Source organism: Rhipicephalus microplus, chromosome X (genome assembly GCF_043290135.1).
Source record: "Rhipicephalus microplus isolate Deutch F79 chromosome X, USDA_Rmic, whole genome shotgun sequence".
NCBI lineage: Eukaryota > Metazoa > Arthropoda > Arachnida > Ixodida > Ixodidae > Rhipicephalus > Rhipicephalus microplus.
In genome coordinates this window covers 144,931,546-144,951,607 of record NC_134710.1, presented here as the reverse complement: position 1 = coordinate 144,951,607, position 20,062 = coordinate 144,931,546, and the positions used below count along the sequence as shown (strand labels likewise).

The 20,062-nt window shown below is 47.1% G+C and overlaps 1 protein-coding gene across 4 annotated transcripts in view; it reads left to right on the top strand.

Annotated features, from left to right (window-relative positions):
* The window catches only part of LPCAT (lysophosphatidylcholine acyltransferase), a 117,070-nt gene that overhangs the window by 52,651 nt on the left and 44,357 nt on the right, over positions 1 to 20,062 (top strand). For 2 of the 4 annotated variants that reach the window (XM_037428335.2, XM_037428333.2), the window contains exons 2-4: positions 10,735 to 10,874; positions 12,396 to 12,541; positions 17,479 to 17,696. In XM_037428335.2, the coding sequence (XP_037284232.2) occupies positions 10,735 to 10,874; positions 12,396 to 12,541; positions 17,479 to 17,696 (504 nt within the window). Of the gene's footprint in view, positions 1 to 10,236; positions 10,315 to 10,734; positions 10,875 to 12,395; positions 12,542 to 17,478; positions 17,697 to 20,062 lie in introns of those variants that run through there. The other 2 variants (XM_075877935.1, XM_037428334.2) reach the window with 2 other exon arrangements.

Here is a 20,062-nt window from a genome sequence, read left to right as displayed (position 1 = left end):
TTGTTCACTTTGCTTGGATTGCCGGCAGACTTCCAGAAATATGCAGTGTCTGCAGGCTGGTTTGGTGTCTTTAGATTTGGGTACTCGTGGGGGAAAATTGGCATACTATAGACCAAACAGAGCTAATCGCCGTTGGCATGCTGAGGCGCTACTAGGGACATCATGGGATGCGGGCTGTGCCCAGCCCAAAGCTTGCCTCCGCTTTCTATGACCACGCGACAACTGTCGCAACAACTGCAAAGATGCATGGCTGCGAGCAGAGCGCGTCGGGGGGGCTACTTAGTAAAACGTTGGTCAATAGTGGAAAAAGTAAAACGCCGTAGCTTTTATAGCACGGTTCGCTGCTACGATACGCGGCCAAAGCTGATCTCGCGCGCAGGAGCCAGCTCGTGTGTAAATAGTATCCTGAATGTGCAGATCGCAACGGTTGATCTAGCGTCTGGACTCGCTAGAATAGCTATTGAAGGACGATGTAGTTTTTTTTCTTTCAATGCAGTGCTTGATCTGCGTAGCTGATCACACGCTGCTTTCATACGTAACAGTCTTTGGGGGGCGTTCTCGTTATAACTGCAGCCTTTATGTTGCATGAAAAGTTCGTTGAATGTTTGTTTGCCTCTTTTATTCTCAAATTCAGTGGAGTCCTGCTTCAAAAAGATACCTTGTGAAAATGTAATGATGGCGCTGCCACCCGTACATATGGCTTGCGACGTTTTTTTTTTTTTTTTGCAGGTCACGTCGTCTTATGCATGCGTTCTCACGGTTACGTATCTGTTGTTTCATAAATGTGGCATGCTTTTAACTTCTCTACGATGGCTTACTATTTCACTACTAGGCTGCTGACCCAATTTGTCGTGGTTTCGATCCCGGCCGTGGCGGTCGCATTTCGGTCGAGGTGAAGTGGTAGGGGCCAGTGTACTGTGCGATGTTAGTGCACGGTAAAGAACACCAGATGGTCAAGATTTCTCGAGCCCCTCCACTATACGGCGTCTCTCATAATCACATCGTGGTTCTGGCACGTTAAACCCCACATATCAATCAAATCAATTACCCTAGCGTTCAGATTCCCATAGAGCACCTGGCCATGGTTTGCATCATTTCACCTATTTTGTTAGAAAGCTAATAAAAGAAATTCGGGAGTGTGTTTTTACGTTGTGGTCATCTTACTCAAAGAACTGTAGAGCTGGCGCGTTCATCTAGACAGAACAGTATATAATCGCGTTCGGAGCCATGCCTAGCTTACACCTGCCTGTAAGAATTGAAAGCAAGTTAATTTGCTGCTTTAGCACCGCGGTTTTTGTCTGTTGACAGCTAATGGTGATCGCACTGCACTTGTGTTATCTTATTTTTATATATAGGTCAACAGTGTATTGCGTCAGTCAGTCTCTTGAGCTGCTTGAAACTCACTTCATTATAATTGCAGTATTGCATGGCTCGTGCTTCGGGCTGGGTGCAGATATTGTGCAAAGGTACTGGCTGCCTTTGTCCTCCAGTTTGTGTCATAGGCAGATAATTCCCAAATGAACTATTGCGCTTAAAAACAAACCATCAAAACTCAAACCTAGTTCATTTCTTTAACGTTTATCAGGTCTGCACAGCTGCCGCTACTTTTTCTTTCTATTTATAGCACACCTGACCTTCCGGTAAAGGGGGTTTCTTTGAAGCACGACTCTGAAAGCCTGCAAAAGAAATGTTTATATATATATATATATATATATATATATATATATATATATATATATATATATATATATATATAATGCCAGCAGTACTGATAATTTACAACAGGGCTTCCGGTGCGGAAATGCCCTTTTCATTTTTATGCGCTTTTCTTTTTTTTTAGCCTTACTCACGGTTCTTTCATTTTTATTTTGTGTTTACTTCAGCTGAGATATTGGACTGTATTGGTAGATCGTGTTGCTGTTTGCTTTTAAGGCATCCTGAAGTACGTGTGGTGCAGTTCCCTAGAGGATCCGAGACTCGCCGATGTTTGTCTTATCTGCCTTATCTCTCGTACAGCGAGCGCTTTCCGTTCGCTACACGGGCGCGGAAGCGGCCCAGGTGTGTCCTATCTTTCGTTCTGGTGCTTTTCTCCTGTGTACCGCAGGCGTTCGGCTCGCTCCTATAAACAGAGGGGAAAGTTTCTCGGCGGCATTGACCCTGCATGGCGCACTCTGTGTGATCGGCCAAGCAGAGCGGAACGCTGGCCGAGCGAAGTTTCGTCGGCGCACCCCTATCGCGCCCTTGTTATCTCGCGTTATAGGGAGGCATCCCTCGAGCTACGGCTAGCAGGAAACCCGCGTCCGGGACCCTCGGGTGCCGCGGCCCAGCTCCCGGTGTTGTGGCGATAGAGCAATCGCGACTCCAACCAGCGAACTGCCGTGCCCCCAATATGCTTGAGCACTGCTCTGCGGACAGATATCCCTTGACCAGAGTGCAAACGTTCGCGGAGACAACCAAGTGAATTGAAAATTGTATTCCCGAATGCGCGTTTTTTTTTTTTTTCAGTGCGCGCTTTTTACCTTCTGCGGCATCTGTTGCTTCGTTTGTTTTGCTGGCACTAGGCAATATCTGGGTGTCCAAGTTCTTTCATATTTCGTAAGTCAGCTGGGCTTGAGAATTTAAACTATTTTGAGTTTCTTTCCGTCTTCATCGCCTCTATTTCACTCTTTTACTGTCGCCTGAAAAAGTTTACCGAGATTCAATGGAGGCGAAAATGCTGTAGGCTCGTGTGCTCAGATATGGGTGCACGTTAATTAGAACGCCAGGTCGTCGAAAATTCAGGATCTCTCCACTACGGGGTCTCTCATAATCGAATGGTGCTTTTGGGACGTTAAACCTCGCATATCAATTGCTGAACTTCACCGGAAGTAGCAGCTAGCCCAGCTTGCATATCTCTATACTATTCTTGATCATTTCTTCAAATTCGAGCATTACAATTTTCAATAAAAAAATGCATGCGTTGTGTGAGCGATTTTTTGCCATCTCCTGACGGGCTTTTTGTAATTCAACTTTCTCCTGATTAGGCATGCAGTGCAATTATCCTGGCTTGGTGATGGTTGAACTACGCAATGTGATTTTTTTAGGTCGTCATAATCCAACTTTCTTCCATGAAGGTATACTTACCGCTTACAGGTCTTTTTGACGTAGAATAAAACGCGCGGGTGAATCAAGTGAGGTGATATCGCGGGTTACTCTAACACATCGAAAATAAGTGCTACTGATTATATCTATTTGAGCGTAATTTTGCTCGCAGCATGAGTCTTTTTGGGACTCGCTGGCCTTCTAGCAAGATTTCTCATTTCACATTGGACAATTTTTATCTCCTAAGCCCGAACTGCACCCGCCACGGTGGTCTTATGACGTTCGAATTGAAGGTCGCAGGATCGAATCCAGGCCGCTGTGGCGGCGCTTCAGTGGAGGTGAAATTCTAGAGGCCCGTGTGTATACTTAGATTTGGCGGGTGGTCGTTAAATAACATCACAACGTGGATATTTCTGGAGTCCTCCGCTAATGTGTCCCTCATAATCATGCCGCAGTTTTGGAACTTAGTTGTATCAATTTTCGTTATTGTTATTATTACTGTTAATAATACTGATGCCTGGATCACATGTTCGCTTGCAAATAGGTGCGCTCGCGCCAGTGCGTGCACATATGGCGACTGTGTCAAAATGCAGAGAGTGATCAGACTCGTTCAAACGCGTTTGCAAGTAGGCCCGTCGGTGCGTTTCGTGTAGTCCTCAACGATGAGCATTGCGGAGGATGAAAGAGCGAACGCGGAGAGCGAATGATGGTGAGGAATGTGAGATGAAGTGAAGGAACGTACCGCGGAAGCATAAGGAAGAAAGCGTACGAGCTGAGCGGCGGTCGAGAAAACACAGCGTTGACTGAGCGAAGGTCTGTCTGCCGCGTATGCGAGTATAGCGCCAAAGTATCGCACCTCCTCGTTCAGTTCGCCGATAACTTCATCCGCCGCAGGGTACGCCCGCCGAGGCCAAAATGCAAACAGTGTTCGTGCACGTGTGAAGGATACATGTGTCGGCGGTGACTGCTGTGGAATGCGCGCACGCATCAATCCAACGTGCCGTGCAAATCACCGTCCGTGCCAGCCGCGCTGCAAAACACTTCAACAAAATCGTCCAGAACTGAATATTCTGGGTCACTTATGTTCTGGACAAGCGATTCAACCAGTGGAAATGTCTCGTCTGCTGCAGCATTCAAAGGTGCTGTCCGAGCAGCGGCTCGGCGCCTGGATCCGGATGCTCGTGCCGCCGAAGTCGAGGGCTATGTTGTTGTCGTTCAGACTCGCTCATTTTTCTCGCATTTTTTGACACTTGCATCGCGAGATCGAAGCGCTAAAGAAGTTTTAAAATTAAGCATTACTGAGTGTCGCGCAATTTTTGGTGAAATTTTCAACGCGCAAGCATTTCTTTGCTGACTCGACAAGAAAACTGTTCGTGCGTCACGCAGTACGAATCACTATAACGAAACAAAGTGCATTTCCTTGGCGGGGCTGGGCTTCGAACCTACAGCCCGACGCTTCAAAGCTTAGTCTTACCCATGGGGTGAATATCAGAATGCTGAACATGAACGCTGTATAAGAGTAGCCAGGTTTCTGGTAGCGACAGAAAAAAATTTGTCTTTTTGTGTGCTCGATCCGAACTGAGTTATCAATATTTCATGACGGCAGTGGCCCGCTGCGTGCTAGTTCACGCTCCGGCGGACCTGAATAAAGTTTCTTCATCCCATCAAAGCCGTTGGCTCTGGAGTATGGTGTCAAAACACGTAGGACAAGGCGTGTTTCCATCTATCAAAATTAAATTTGGCACTTTTATTGCACAGAAGAATAGGCTTATGCTGGTATTCGAGTAGAACTGTTGCATGGGACCACATTTTGCTGACCACGTATTGCTGAATGCGATGTTAAACCGTAATGGGAAGTGAACAAGACGATTTGAAGTGCTCTCTGTTCCAGACGCTGTTCGCTCCCGATTATTTGAAACCTGATATCACACGAGTGGATATCAGTCGGTCATTGCTATAAAGTGCACATTCCAAATGACACTGCTAGCGGACCTGTGTTGCGCTGTCAGAGGTACTTTCGTATTAGAAAGAAAGCTTCCTTTAAAAATTGCAAATGTGCCGACAACGTGCTCCGTTCAACGCAATTTTTCAGCTTTTGTAATGTTTGAGTGGCGTACACACCATTTTATGCTCTATACAGCAGTGGACCTACGTATAATAAATCTCTCGACCTCACGCTCATCACCGCCTCCGTATAATGCAGATATACATAAAAAGTATTTTTGGCATAGTTTCATATATAATGCAGCATGTAACAAGTCAAGTCGTATCTATAGCTCGCGCCAATAATAAACAAAAGACGAAAAGGCAGACAAAACGCTCGTTGCAAATGAGAACGTATCCTATTTTGTTCTTATTGTTGGTGCGGCTTGCGCCTATAGCCGAAAAATATTAGCTAATAGGTTCCCTGCCGAAAAAATCCTTCGGGTAACTGCGAAACGTCCTTTTCTTTTTATGACTTCTGTGAAACTTCCTCGAAGAAAAGATCAGCAAAATCGCAATGCAGGAAGAATGCCCTAAGGCATTATACGCATGGTCACGCCATAATTCTTCAATTTTGCGTGACGATATGTTTCTCAAAAGCCGAACCGTTATTTCGTGGCTCGACAAGGGGCTGCGTAATCGGGCAGTTTAATTGAATCGAGGATAACTGTATACTGAAAGGTCGAACGGATTTCAATGACATTGCCTGGCGTCCTGCTTATCGCGTACGTCCATATAGCTGGCGCGCACGCTGGGTCAGCGGCTCAAGCGTATACGACGGCCTGAAAGGCGCGCCTCGTGTGATGCCACAGTGCGATAAGGTATTGCTGACTGGAATGTTGATGACCAATGTGATGCTCTCGACCCACAACAGTTGCGGTTTCGTTTCACGCGAACTCGGTCGTCGTATTAAAATATAAGACCACGAAAGAGAATGCTTGTTCATCAACTCGAAGACTGCTGCGCTGGCGACGACGATTTATTCGGTCAGCACGCACGTCTTGGTGCGATTATCGCCCCTCAACACCCGTCAACATTCGTACACTGACAGAACTGCTGTTAGTGAATTGATGGCTGTTGTGCCCGTGAATAAGCAGTGCGGCGACGCCTGCCACCCAGTGTGACGTATAAGTGTGCCGACCACGGGATCGCGTGGCCGAAGGCACCGATGCGCTATCTGGCGACGAGGCACCTGCTACGGTGCGCGTCCCGTCGCATCAGTTGGCCTCTCATGTCGTTCTTTCCGACGCGCTCGTAGCCAAAACTACAACTGCATTGTCGCTGTTCTTGCTCGAACAAATTTGTGCCGTTGTTTTATATTTTTTATGTAGCGGCTCTCATGGCGCCGGTTCCAGCGCCGGGCTCGCGTCGTGATTTATACCGGTTCATTAGCACAACTAAGCGTAACCAGCCTTTCAGAATCTGAAGCCAAGCACACAAAATTAAGTTTCCTCAACTCAGCTTGCCTATGTTGCGTTAGGCCAAGTTTAACTTCAATGATTCTAGCTGTGGTGAAACAAGCACAATGAGTACGAAGATATAATTAAAATTAGTTTTAAGGCTAATTAAATTAAATTTAGCTTTGAGACTAGACTCGGTGATTAGTAATTATCTGCTTAGCTTGGACACTGTGAGCTCATAAAATTCAAGTTCAATTACTTTATTTGTGCTTTATTAGAACTTGTTTAATTACACCAAGAATGGCACGAATTAGAACAAAGACCGTGACACCCATGTGTCGTTTGGCTACGAGCTCATCGGAGAGAGCGACATGAGAAGCCAACTGATACAACGGGACGCGCATGTGCACCGCAGCAGGCGTCTCGTCGCTAGATAGCGTGTCGATGCCTTTGGCCACGTGATCCCGTGGCCCGCAGCACACCGCGTGTCTACACCGCTCACCTTAGCTTAGGGTCACCGAACGCGAACAAATTTTTTTATAGCATTGCGCAAAAAAAAAAAAATGCCGTATATAAGTGTCATCAGGTCGTCATTGCTGCTGTGGAAGGGGCATTATTCACCGCCCCGCCGTGGTGGTCTAGTGGCTAAGGTACTCGGCTGCTGACCCGCAGGGCGCGGGTTCGATTCCCGGCTGCGGCGGCTGCATTTCCGATGGAGGCGGAAATGTTGTAGGCCCGTGTGCTCAGATTTGGGCGCACGTTAAAGAACCCCAGGTGGTCGAAATTTCCGGAGCCCTCCACTACGGCGTCTCTCATAATCATATGGTGGTTTTGGGACGTTAAACCTCACATATCAATCAATGAGTTGCACCCGATCGCACTTGATATCATTTCACGGTGGCTATAAGAATGATAGCCGCATCAAATAAAGCGTTGTTGTTCAGGCAGCTTTCGTCTGATATACTTCTTGGATGCTGTGCGCTCTAAGAAGAAATGTCTACCGCCTGGGGTTCTTTAACGTGCACCGAAATCTGAGCGTACGGGCCTACAGCATTTTCGCCTCCATGGAAAACGCAGCCGGTATTCGATCCCGCGACCTGCGGGTTAGCAGCCGAGTATAGCCACAGACAACTGCGGCGGGGCAAGCGACGGTATTTACACAATTGTTTCCTAAAATGCGTTAATGGGCCAACATATTTGTCGTAATCGCCCGATACTTGCAAGGTGATGGCGTAACCCGAATCGGCTAATACAGGTTGTTACCCTGACACTGGCGTCACGGGGCTAGTTCTGACTGGCGGCTTATAAGCATTGGTGTGCTATGAAGCATATGATACACAGCGTCGTACATCTATACGGTAATGAAAAACAAAAATAGAAAAAAAAATCGCCGCCATATCCACGAAGTGTATGATGTTAGAAAATGCTTGCTCGGAGGTGCACAGGGCGTTTCTTGGATAGGCCATTTCTGTAGAACGGCTTGTTAACGAGCCGGCGCATGTGTACGTCGAAGGCAGCATTGTCGGACACGTTCAGCGGCCACCACTGCAAAGTGTTGGCGACGTTGGTTGGTACGTTAACCACGTGCCCCTTTATTGGCCGCTACCGTAAGTCAAATGCCTAACGATCATAAATAACAGACTTGGAGGTCTAAGGCGTTCTTCTATGAAGTAGGTCAGGCAGGTGAGGGGGCTTGGGGAGAATATCGGTACCCATGCCTAATACTCATCTTAGGAACGTGTCATGTCCTGACGTGTTTACGAAGCGACTAGAGTGAAGTGGACGTAGTCGTGAGGAGGCGACTGTGCGGGCCGTCGAAAACTGACGGATGGATTGATGGATGCTATGAGCGTCCCCTTTATAACGAGGCGGTGACATGTGTGCCACCAGGCCTGCAAGAAAAAAAAAATGAATAGAAAACTTTTTTATTGCGATAGCAATTATATGGGCACTCTCGGCTGGATTTTGCCACCGGCATTGACGTCGCCGTCACTCACCGTATATGTATACGTATCGGTGTATATACGAAAATAAAAAAAAAAACAGAAAAGACCACGGCACGCGGAATCAAACTTGGCTCCTCTCAATTGTGAGTGCGAGGGGTTAACCACTGAGCCGCCGAGAAGCATGACCTTCACCGTTCAAACGGCAAGCTACTTATATTTACTACTTACTGCTGCTTATGGGCATTTCGGGGAGAGTGTGTTTTCAGCATTACCAGCAAGATGGCACAAGGAGCGCGCGGGAGCGCGTGCTCTAATCTCCCACGCGTAATTTGCCCCGCTTGGAGGAGGGGAGTGACTCTCCCTCGCGTGCCCTTATCTCGCGGCGGGGAGGGGAGGAGAATCGTACGTCTTGGCTGGCTTCGGGCTTTGCCTGGAGCGATTCTGTTCCGGTTACCGGGCGCACAAAGGTCACTGCAATCATTGCAGTCTCCGTTTGCGAAGCGCTTTTCAGGCACAGCGAAGTAACAACTGTGCCGCTTATTCGCGTGTTTCTGTACCTGGGAGTACGTTTCATGCGTGACAAACGCGGGGCACGTTTCGATCTGCTTTCTATTCTGCGCGTGACCTTCCTATTTGTTGCTATCGCGTTCATTGCTTCGTCTTTGCGACAAAGCTGTGACTTTTCATGTTGACCTAATGCCTTATCTACTTTGATTAAATCGATTTTATCACAAGGAAGAAAAATGTTTATGTTCCATCTCTCTGCCTCTTCAAGCAGAATGACCTCATACGAACTTTAAAAGTATTACTTCTCTCGAATCCTCGCCGTGGGGGCCGCATTCTATATAGAAGCTAAAGTGCTTGAGGCCCGTGTACTTCGAATCAGAGACGCGTTAAAGAAGCCCAGGTGGTTGCCCTCCATTACGCGGCGTTTCTCATATTCACATCGTGGTTTTGGGACATTAAAGCCTTACGATTATCTTCTCTCAGAATGAATACAACCAAAAGCTAGCCAGGCACATGTTTAGAGCCTATGGAATAATTCTTTTTATGACAAAAAGGAACACCTCTGTGTAATAATATAATATCGAAGTTCTTAATTGCATGCCAACTACAATTATCTGAATTTAACCCGAAACAGCAATTTGCTTCTTTTTTTTTTCTTGGAATGTAATCTTCATCGACTTGGAATTATGGCGTGTGAATTTTAACTTTGGTATAGATATCGCATCATAATTCGTGCTTGAAGGAAATAAAGAAGGCGAGCGAGCAGAACTACGGGTAAATTGGTTTTAGTGCTGCAGGCATCGTCAGATTTTGAGTGGGTTGGATCCTGGCCGCTGCGAGAACCTCGAGTAGGGGGACAGCACGAACAGACGAGGAAAAAGAAATGGGCGCTGTCACTTAGTTTCCTCTTTCTCGACTCCTCGCGCTATGCGCTTTCACGCCACACGTGCATGCCAGTTAGGAAAATTTGAGCGTTATATCGTGCTCTTATACGACATGTTCTCTCGGAATTGAATGTAGTTTCACTTTTCTTCTCATATTCTTTTATGCCTCACCATTGTTGTCACGAGCCTTTTCCTTAACGTTTTCATGTCGCATTCGAGCAAATCGTTGACGTATTTTTTTCTTCTTTTTCTTCTCGAGTTCCCCGAGTGAAATTGGAAGTCTTGCTTTACGAATGCTATTAAATTTTTTTTCGTAGCTGTGAAAATGAAAAAAAAAATTAAATAAATGCGAACAATTGCCGGGCTTTTTTTCTTCTTCGTGCATAGTGATATACGCCACCCGCGGTTGTCGCGGTGACACAGCGTGGTGTTCCATTCCGAGGGGCTCGTGCGCCTTCAGACACCACCCGTGTGCTGGTAGCTTTCAGACGCCGGCGTCAGATCATACCCACGGTACGTAGCTTCGTTTAAATTAATGCGACATGCATTGAATCATCGTACTACATAGGGCATCATATCCGTATTAATGGACTTGCCGTTACGGAAAAGGCGCACCGCGCCTCCTAAACTCCATCAGGGGTGCGTATTAAGAGAAACTGCGCTATGCTGGCGCATGCATTGAGACACGTGTGTGGCTACCGATGATTTGTGCGAAAATTGTCAAGACCAAACGCCGGGCGTGGGGCCTCTTCATTGCAGGGTGAAACGTACTCAAGCATAGTGTGGAATTACTGGCATAAGAATACATTGCAATGCCATCGTAAAGCTACTTATTGCCTATCAAAATTACTCGATTCTTCACGGAGAACGTGCGCGAACGTCCTTGTTACACTTGCGCTGATGTGCAACCTGCGTTTCTGTTTCGTATCGCAGACTACACGCAACTGAAAACACCCGATGACATCGACAACATGACGAGCCAGTTTATCCAGGGCTCCTACTCGCCGGTGAAGGATGCCGTGCCGAACCCGTTTCACTACCGTATCCACCTCACCCGGGCCGACAAGATCAAGGTGCGTTCCACCGATTCACATGTCTGATCTTCTGTTCTTTTCTTTTCTTTTTCGTCGCAAACGTCGATGGCGCCCCGCATGCCTTGCGCGGCAACTGAAACAACGCAAACGCTTCGCCGCAAGAGATTTCACAGAGCAGGGCAGGCGCGAGTTTAGGCCATGCAAATAAGCGGGAGGCCCTACGAACTGCTCATAGTACCGAATTTTCTCCCGGTGCTTTAAACAAAGCTTTGCTGGCTGCTGTGAATCTATTGTCACGCAATTCATTCTAGCTGTGTATGGAATTCCACCGTTCGCAGTTCTGTCGCAATCGCTTTTAAAGTGAAACTAATATTTAAACAGTTTCTATCGCAAGTCGCAAAAAAAAAAAAAAAGGAAATAGCGATGTTCGTGAGTTCGAGATAACCGAGGAGTTTCTGAATGTTGGGGAAGGCGTAGGAAACCAGAAAGGAATTAGGTACGTTTCACAAGTCATATTGTTTTGATCTGATCTTATCCAGGTTGAAATTAGATCTGGGATACTTACCCACATTATACCGTGAGCGGCTGTTTGGTTAGCAAAAAAAAAAAAATATGAATGAATGCAACGTCGTCTTATAGTTCCCGCACTTCACGTGATGCCGTAGACTTCAACGGCAACTTCATGTGGTTAGTTCGTCGACACAACGCATTGAGAAATTAACAATACCTTTTGAAAGGTTTTGCCGAAGAGTATGTTACCTCAAACGGCACCAAATGGCCAACCCCATCCGCAGCGCCCACCAATATTGGTCAAATTTAGCGTTCATAGTTGTGCGCTTGTCAATTAAAAAAAGCAAATATTGCGCATATCTGAGGCGCCATAACTACATGTCTATGTTTTGTATGTGTGCCTTTATACCAGAAGAGGCGCACACAAGTAACTCTAAGGACTGTAGCGTTTATCGCGCTGCGCTGACAGTGCAACGCGATGCCCAAGAAGGTGTTTCAAACGCTTTGATACGACGATACGCTGGTGGCCCCTGCCCGTCGCTTTGCATTCTACGCCTTATCACCTCCGAGGGTGGCGCGCATCTTTTTCCGCGGTCGCGCGCGCCTTAGTTTTCGAAGATAACTGCCAGATGGCGCTTGTGTCTAACGTGCCTAGATGCGCTTGTTTGCCTCCGCGACACGCTCGAGGCACTCTAACGCAGTGCCTTCAGAATACCATTCACCGATTTTCTTGCGCAGAACATCAAATAAACGTTTTGTTCACTCTCTCCAGACGCTAGACTATCGTCTTTCGACGACATTTATAGTGTAACATGTAGATTCGGACCATTTTTTTTTTCTTCTTATCCAACGCGGCTCAGCCTGTTGCAGCGCGGCACTGTTTGCTTGCTAGCAACGCCGACGGATGTACGTAACGAAGCATTCACGGGAGAGTGCAGTGGAATTAAAGTGAAATGACAAGCAACTGTCAGCGGGATGCAGTGTACGCATTAAGATCAATGTTGTGCCCTGCAGAGGCGGGCAATTGCAATCTCTGTATATTACGTGCAGGTGGCCCTGATGTCGGTGTTCGTGGTTCCGATACGCATCGTGCTAATCATTTTCTTCCTGTTTCTCACCTGGATCGGCTGCTACCTGGGTCAGCTCGGCCTTTCGCACAAGGACCGCACAGAGAAGCCGCTTACCGGATTTCGCAGGTGCGTTCGCCATTTGACTCTAAACTTTCAAATGCACACTTTCACCATCAGCACCCCTGCATAAAACTACGTGTGCCCTTTGCACGCCGTCTTTTCTTTTTTTTTTTGTTTCCAACTTGAACTGTCCATATTTGACATCGTTTATCGACAGTGGGCGAAAACAGGCAACGGTGAAAGCGTCTGATGTCTTGTTGAAAATTGACCGTTATCCTGCCTTTGCGCTGGCCGGAGGCAGTTATCTGTGCAGTCTGGTGTTCATAAAACGCATTGCTGTATACGTGATAGGGCAAGTCAGGTATGCGCGCGTCTATTGGGAGAGCCGTCTCTTCCTAGTCACGAAGTACGCTAGTCTTTTCATTTACCATTGTCGTTATACAATGAAACGGCTCATGTTGTCTGTGTAATTTGGACCTTCACAAAGCAGGTCCCAGTGCTTGATGACATATATAATTTCGCTAGCGGCCCGCAGCTTCACAAAAATGTTTTGTGACCTTGCTCAAGGGGGTACTCGTATTATTTTCACATCTATATCTACAAGGATAATTCTTTCTTCGGGTGTAAGCTGCATAGACGGGACTGGTCTCGAGTATTCTATGCGTGAGGCCCCTCATGTAGCCACTGAGGTGAAATATAACCGTGGAATAAAATATATATATTTCAGAATCTGCGTGCAGGTTTTAGTCATTCTAGATATTTTTATGGAATGTTTTTGTTTTACCTCTGTCGCCAAATCTGATTCGGACATTACTCTCATTTGAGAAATTGAAAAGCCGTTCTTTCTATGACAACTTCGGCTGACATTTCGTTCAACCCCCCCCCCCCCCCCCCCAAACCCCCTTTGCCGCATTCAACCATTATTCGCTGTCCCGCCTGGCGGACTGAATTTTGTGGCTTCGGCTCGCTAGCAGCTTGAGGCCTCTCACGTGTCTTTATTTTGACAGGTTTGGGGGGGGGGGGTATTCTCCCAATGTCATTTGCCTTTTTCGCCGATGAATACGTACGGATTGTACCGCAAAAATTTTTTTCATTAGCATGACAGACCCCAAGTTTCCTTCCTGACAGACACCAAGTTCATTAGCATGACAAACACCAAGTTAATTTGTGCGTGTAGTCGTTTTGGCAAAGCCAAATAAACAAAATTGTGGTGGGCCTTATACAATTTCGTTTGTGGCATTTTTTTTTTGTTCGTACAGGCAACAGGAACAACCGCGGCTCTCTGGTGCCTTCGATGCTTATGTGGCGCTTCACCATAAAATCAGTGGCTGCGAGCCTGGGGTTCGTTAGGACCCTTGTCCGAGCGAAAATGTTTGCCCAGCTCGGCAAAAGGACTTTAATGCTCGATGCATCACATTGTTCAGAAAGCTATAGCTGTCGAGAGCCTGCGTGTGCTCATTCTTCGGCTCACGCGTGTGTATGTCTAAGGATGCCCGACTGCTATAGTGTGTCATCACTTTCGTTTTTTTTCTTCTCTCCTACGAAGAGGTTGTCGGTTCGTGCGAATGCATTCCGCGCCTCGCGCAACACAACCACCCCTTGCTGCGGTGACGGATGTTGTCTTCAAGGTCGAGTTGTTTGCACAGCTGTCGCAAGGAGCAGCGGGCTTTCCGGATTCTACCTTGGTTTCCTCCGACAAACATTGTTACACTGTGTCGCCAAAAGCCTTCAACAATGTCCTAAACTAAGGCTTGTGTGCTGTTCTCTACTCGTACACGTGAAACATTCTTTTCACGTATTGTACGTTGCATACATATTCGCCTACAGTTTTTCCGACTCCAGCCCGTGAATGCCGACCACTCGTGAACAGGCCCTGAGTGCGAAGAGTTTTTGCTTGACTGACATAAGCTTTAGCTTGTGCAGAGTTGCACTTTTTTTTTTCTTTTCTAGACAGCCTGTTTTCTGCGTGGCGTGCTTAGCCGCACAGCGGATGTGTGCTGCGGCGCGGCTTACCTTCGGAGTGGTGAAAATTCGTGCGCAGTCGCCGCACTTTAGCCCGAAGTGCTTAATTATGCGCGCAGGGTGTTCAAGGAGGCCCAAATGAGAAAACGTTGGTAGTAGCTGCTTGGTTTTCCGCATTTCCTCCTGCTTCGTTCTCCGCGAATACATTAAGCATTAAGGTGAAGAGCCGACACATTTCGCCGCCTTTCTTTGTTTCCGTTGTTCGACGTTGTCAGTGGCTATGCAAAAGCAGCGCCCTAACGTTTCGCCACTGCATTTTGAAGAACGTTTGTTTTGGAATGCAGGAAAAGTTCTCTTGAGGTCGCTTGCTAGAAAGAAGACTAACAACTTTGCAGTACTAGTTCGGTATTCCCGGAAGATTTCTCTTTTTGCCCACAAGCTTTGCTTGCTGTGGGACACAGGAAATGCTCCCAACGCACTAGAAAAAAAAAGCGACACCGTTCTCCCGGCTCACAGGTGCGTTTTAACTTGAATGGAAGTGATTACGGCACCGGCTTTCACGAAGGCAGATCCTTCGTGAAAGCCGGTGCTGTCGCAATGCACTCTTTAAAGTACTTGTTCAAAATCGTTCAATAGTAGCATAATTTTGTGGAGTCGATCGTGTCCACATTTTTTGCAGTCTTTAGTTAAGAAGTGCATATTGCCCGAAATCTGCTTCCTCGTATAGGCATTCGTATCGTGCGCACGTGCAGTACGTCCGCTCCGCAGCGAAATTCGTAAGAGTTTACGCTGCAGTTTGATGTTTGCTACACGCCAAGCGTATTTGACGAGACGTCTTCGCAAGCCATCGGCATAAGCTTGTAGTGTTCACTAAACTATTATGAACCTATCAATCGGAACAATTGGCTAATAAATCTTCTTTTGAATACTCTTAGAATAACATAATGAAAAGTTTGCTCATAGCCTATAGCGTTCACTAAAATGCGCTTAAAAACGTGCCCGAAATATGTAGCACTGTTTAAGAAATTAATCTGTTTCATTATTTTGCTGTCACAATAGGGTACGTACATTGAAATCGGCGCAAATTATGATCATCAATGTGTGGCTCGAGCCGAGAAGTTGCACACTGAGCCCCCCCCCCAAAAAAAGCTTGGACTATCTTCCGACCATGTGCAGTGGGCGCTAACGCTTACACTGGCGGCGTCGTTGACGCTGGCGCTCTTCAAGCGAAAGCCAAATAGACTCGCGCGATCCAGTGCCGATATATACGGGTGGCCAGTGAACGGTTGTGCAGCGCGAGCAGTCGTATTTTTACTAGCAGACGCTGCCTGCGTCGACTTTGCAAGGGAGAAATGGGGAGGGAAGCAACAGTTCTACGGATGTCTTTCTGGGCCCAAACGAGACGCGAGCATGTGGCAATCGACGTGAGACGCGAGCATGCGCAGTGGGGGTGTGCGGAGGGACAGCGTTACACAGGCTAGTCAAAGAGTCGCTTCGCATCTAGAGAAATTCTGCCTATGCCCCTGCCCTCGCTGGCGTCATGTCATGGTACACGCTATGTGGCTAGGCATCGGAGCTCGAATTAGTGGGACAGTTCTGCGCTATCACTGGCGGCACATTTATCTTTAAGCAATATCCGCATGAGTAAGGCAAGTCCCTAACTCTAGGGGCACAATATGGTCGTTATTATATATACAACACCGAGGGGCACAGATGCGATTGCTTTCGCTTAGTGGAACATTGCCGATGAAGCTCCAGCGTGAACATGCATATATCTTTATATGTATTGTTTTTGTCTCTCAAAGACCTTCGAATCACCTCTTGTTCGATGGCCATGCAATCTGGGAGGCCCGGACGCCTGTCGACAGCCGTTCGGAGTAAGCCGTCGCAAATGACTGCACATTTGCTGCGTCTTTTGCCTGCCTCGCTCGGGTAGCTAAAACATTCTGCCCCTAGACAGACGAACAACTTATCGGCATGCAATATGCATTTAGTCGCATACAGCATGTATATAATGAATGCTTAACCCACGCCTGCTATTGTATTTGTTCACTGCATTGTATGATGTGTTATATAATGAAGACGTTCCTTTCAGATCAGGTGTGCTTTCATGAATTTTACCGAGCGCATTGAGTGCGTTATGGCTGATAAGTGAACCTCGTAGCATGGTTTTTTTCAATGCTTTTCTAGCTTTTTGACATGCACTCAGTGTTTAATTCAATGCTTTATGTTTTTTTTCTTTTCTGTTCCTTTTTCTTTTCTTCCCTTCTGTTTCTGTCGCGTTACTCTACCCCATGACCCCATTCCCATTTTCCGATCACTTTCACCCCATCCTCCCCGCACGCCCTGGCAACCCTGTGCACCCGCCATGGCCCGCTGGCGATTGTGGATCGAACGAACCTTGGACGATCTATTGACATCGGTTGAATGCGGTCGCGTCTTCTTGGTTTATAATTTCTTCACATCTCGCGGCCTCCACGATGATGGTCTGTGTGGTTTTCTATCCTCACCTTGCTTGCAATTACTTTTTTGCGTGGGTGTATATATATATATATATGCGTGTGTATTAAAAAAACTGTTAACAATTCAAACAAATGACATTGTTAAACCCCTGCTTTGATATGTGCGGTGGTGTGTGTCCTTAACAATAATATTAACCAAACGCATGTGGCGCCTCATGGTGCTGCATTATGGATGGCGTTTTGTGGTTCGCGCTTGGTCATGAACACCTGGCGTGCGCGCTCACTGCTGCTTCGATGTATTTTACATGTCCTCGCTTCTCGGAACAATATGTGCTTGTAACTGCCATCGCTCTGTTTTGTTCAACTATGGCAACATCCACACGACGCGTGGTCGCTTCACTTGGTCAATGCGCTGACCTTTCTTGACATCTGTCCCCCACGGGCATCGCCTGTACAAAACGCAACTAATGGTTATCACTGCGTGGGCCGAAACGAATGTCTCCAACACAAATTCTGGGTCTGATTCGTTATTATGGACGTCTTGTTGGGGCTATGCTCACAATGAACGGTGATGGACAGGGACTACCTGAAGCCTTTTCTGGCGTTCTTTCTACGGCTAATGTTTGAAAGTGGTGGCCTGACCTACAGTTTCAAGGGCCAGCTGGCTTCGCAGAAGGAGGCGCCCGTGCTCGTTGTGGGGCCACACTCGTCACTTCTCGATGGCGTAATTGTTCTTTTGTTGGGAGGGCTTACGCCTGTTGCCAAAGCCGGCTCGGAAGACGTGCCCATCTTTGGAAGTAAGCCCCATTCATCTTTAGCCCTCACCCGTGCATCACCTTTGCCCTCATCTTTGCCCCTTAAGATGAAAGGGCGAGTGCTTGTGGTTGTGGCAGTCGTCAAACTGATTCGCTGCAACCGGTGCCCCAGGTACTGATCGAAAAAATATAAATGAGGGCAAGGCCATCGCAAGTGCAGAGCCGACGATGAAACTATATATCTGCATCACCTATATTCGCCTAACTTCACCACATACCCTTCAACTCCTTTCACCGAAGCATTTTGGCAGGGTGATGCAGCACTGTCAAATGTGCAGATCTAATGGTTCACACGTGTATGTTGGATTGATTGCATTGCTGAAAAATGTTATTGTGACACTTGCACAGAAGAGGCAGGTCTGTTCAGGTTGCATAAGAATGCGACGCAAAATGCGACACTTAGTCGCAGTGGAATAATTTGAGACAAAAAGCCGGGCGGAATACAAAAGGAATTTTTCTCCCCTGTCATGCGACAAAATGACTGCTTCCTTTTACGTTAAAGTTGTGCAGGAAATTCGAAAGTGCACTGTCATTTTGCTTCACAACAATGCGGGGCAACGCGCTCATTGGCAGAGTAAATTTCAGGACTGCTCAAACATATGCTATGCACGAAAGTTTTGGGTTGATAGAGGGTGGGTGGGCAGTTTGTTTTCTATTAGTTTGATGGTAGTCTGATATCCCGCCTCTTTTTCGTATATATCGGGGGTCTCAAACAGGTGGCCCGTGACTGGCACACGAGTATTGGTCCCACATTTAATTCACGACTTAGTCACTGTACAGTAATCTCATAAGCAGTTGATTTAGCGATTGCTACATTGTGCTCGCATTCTTTTCAGCCTATCGTGATTGATAAAGGTATGTGCAGGTAAGCTGCGCAGACGCGAGTGGTCTTCAGCATTTCTTTCGTGGAGCACCTATGTGGTCACCTTACTATTGAAGCGTGTAGCTGAGGATCGGTGTGAAGAATGAAGTCATTGTGTAAATTGGTATCTACATGCTTTTCAATTTCAACAAATTTCTTTATTTTTCGAAAATCAAAAAGAATGACCCTAATTATAGGTCTAGTGGTCCCATGCCACCAATTTCCCACGAGGTGCACTCCCTCCTAAGCCAGAAGTGTGTTTGCACCTATGTAACCAGTAGGTGCTTGGCAGCAGCAATTCTCTGCCTCCCACAGCAGCGACGGATGCTCGACTATTTCACCAAGGCTGTGGTGGATTAAGGTACGCCCAGAAGCCTTTACAGCACCCTATTAGGCTACCTTTCGAGATTAATTCCCAGAAATAACCGAGCGCCAGGTCGGTTGCTCCTGCACTCATTGGGTGAAAACCGGTGGGTTTCCTGGTCGGCACTGGGAATCAAATGCAGTACCTCCTGCATCGGAAGCAGACTTTCTAACCATAGAGCCACCGCTGCTGTTAGATTTTCGCAGCCTGATGCCAAAGGCCTATTAGAAGTCACTCATTTATCAATGGGAAACGGATGCTGCAAAATGGCAATGGCAACGTTAACCGACATTTTGTTCCCCCCCCCCCCCCCCCCCCCATAGCTTATTTTCTGGGCCCGCTCGTTGCGGGAATGAACTTGGCGACTGTGGCCCGGCAGATGATGAGTTTCAGAGCCCCGGCATTTATGAAGCATTACTGCCAAAGAACCTAATTCTTGTGTGGTACTGGAGAACTTAGTGCTATCTTTTCGTGATATGGACTTCACGACGCAGCATTTTACTTCCACACCGCTCTTTAGGTTCGAACCTGCGGGCCTTCAAAGAGGAGGTCCGTGGAAGCAGATGTACATCGACATAATTATAGCCAGAGAAAATTCGTGGTTCGTGCCCCACATTAGCTCTCGCCTCGACTGGTGCCAGGAATCGGCCAGAGTTAAGACGAAGAGCTGGGAGTTATTCCGTTTTTATCATGCACTGCCCATAGAGTTCGCACTTTGGTCCGAGTATTGATAGCAGGAATGCGGGGTGAAGACGGGACCGAAAGTGATTCGAACAGAGTTTCCATGGGAACTGTTGGAAGTCCGCCCCAAGTGATAAATCTGCTCGACATCCAAGACCAAGCTATGGGCAGTGACATAAGCCAAGCTCGTTAATCAATGGCTCAGTCGTATAAACTCTGAATTCTTCCAGCGCAGCTCATGGTAACGGCAGGCTTCACGCACCATTTGAAGTGGCGAGCCGGTGTAATACGTATAGGATATGAACCGCTCGCATTCCTCACTAGTGGGCATGCAGGAAGAATTACGTGTTCGTTTATTTTCTTTTGTTTAACGAAATGTTTTGTGCTGTAAAAAAATTCGACATTCTGTTGCATGTACGATGTCAGTTTGCGTGCTCTCAC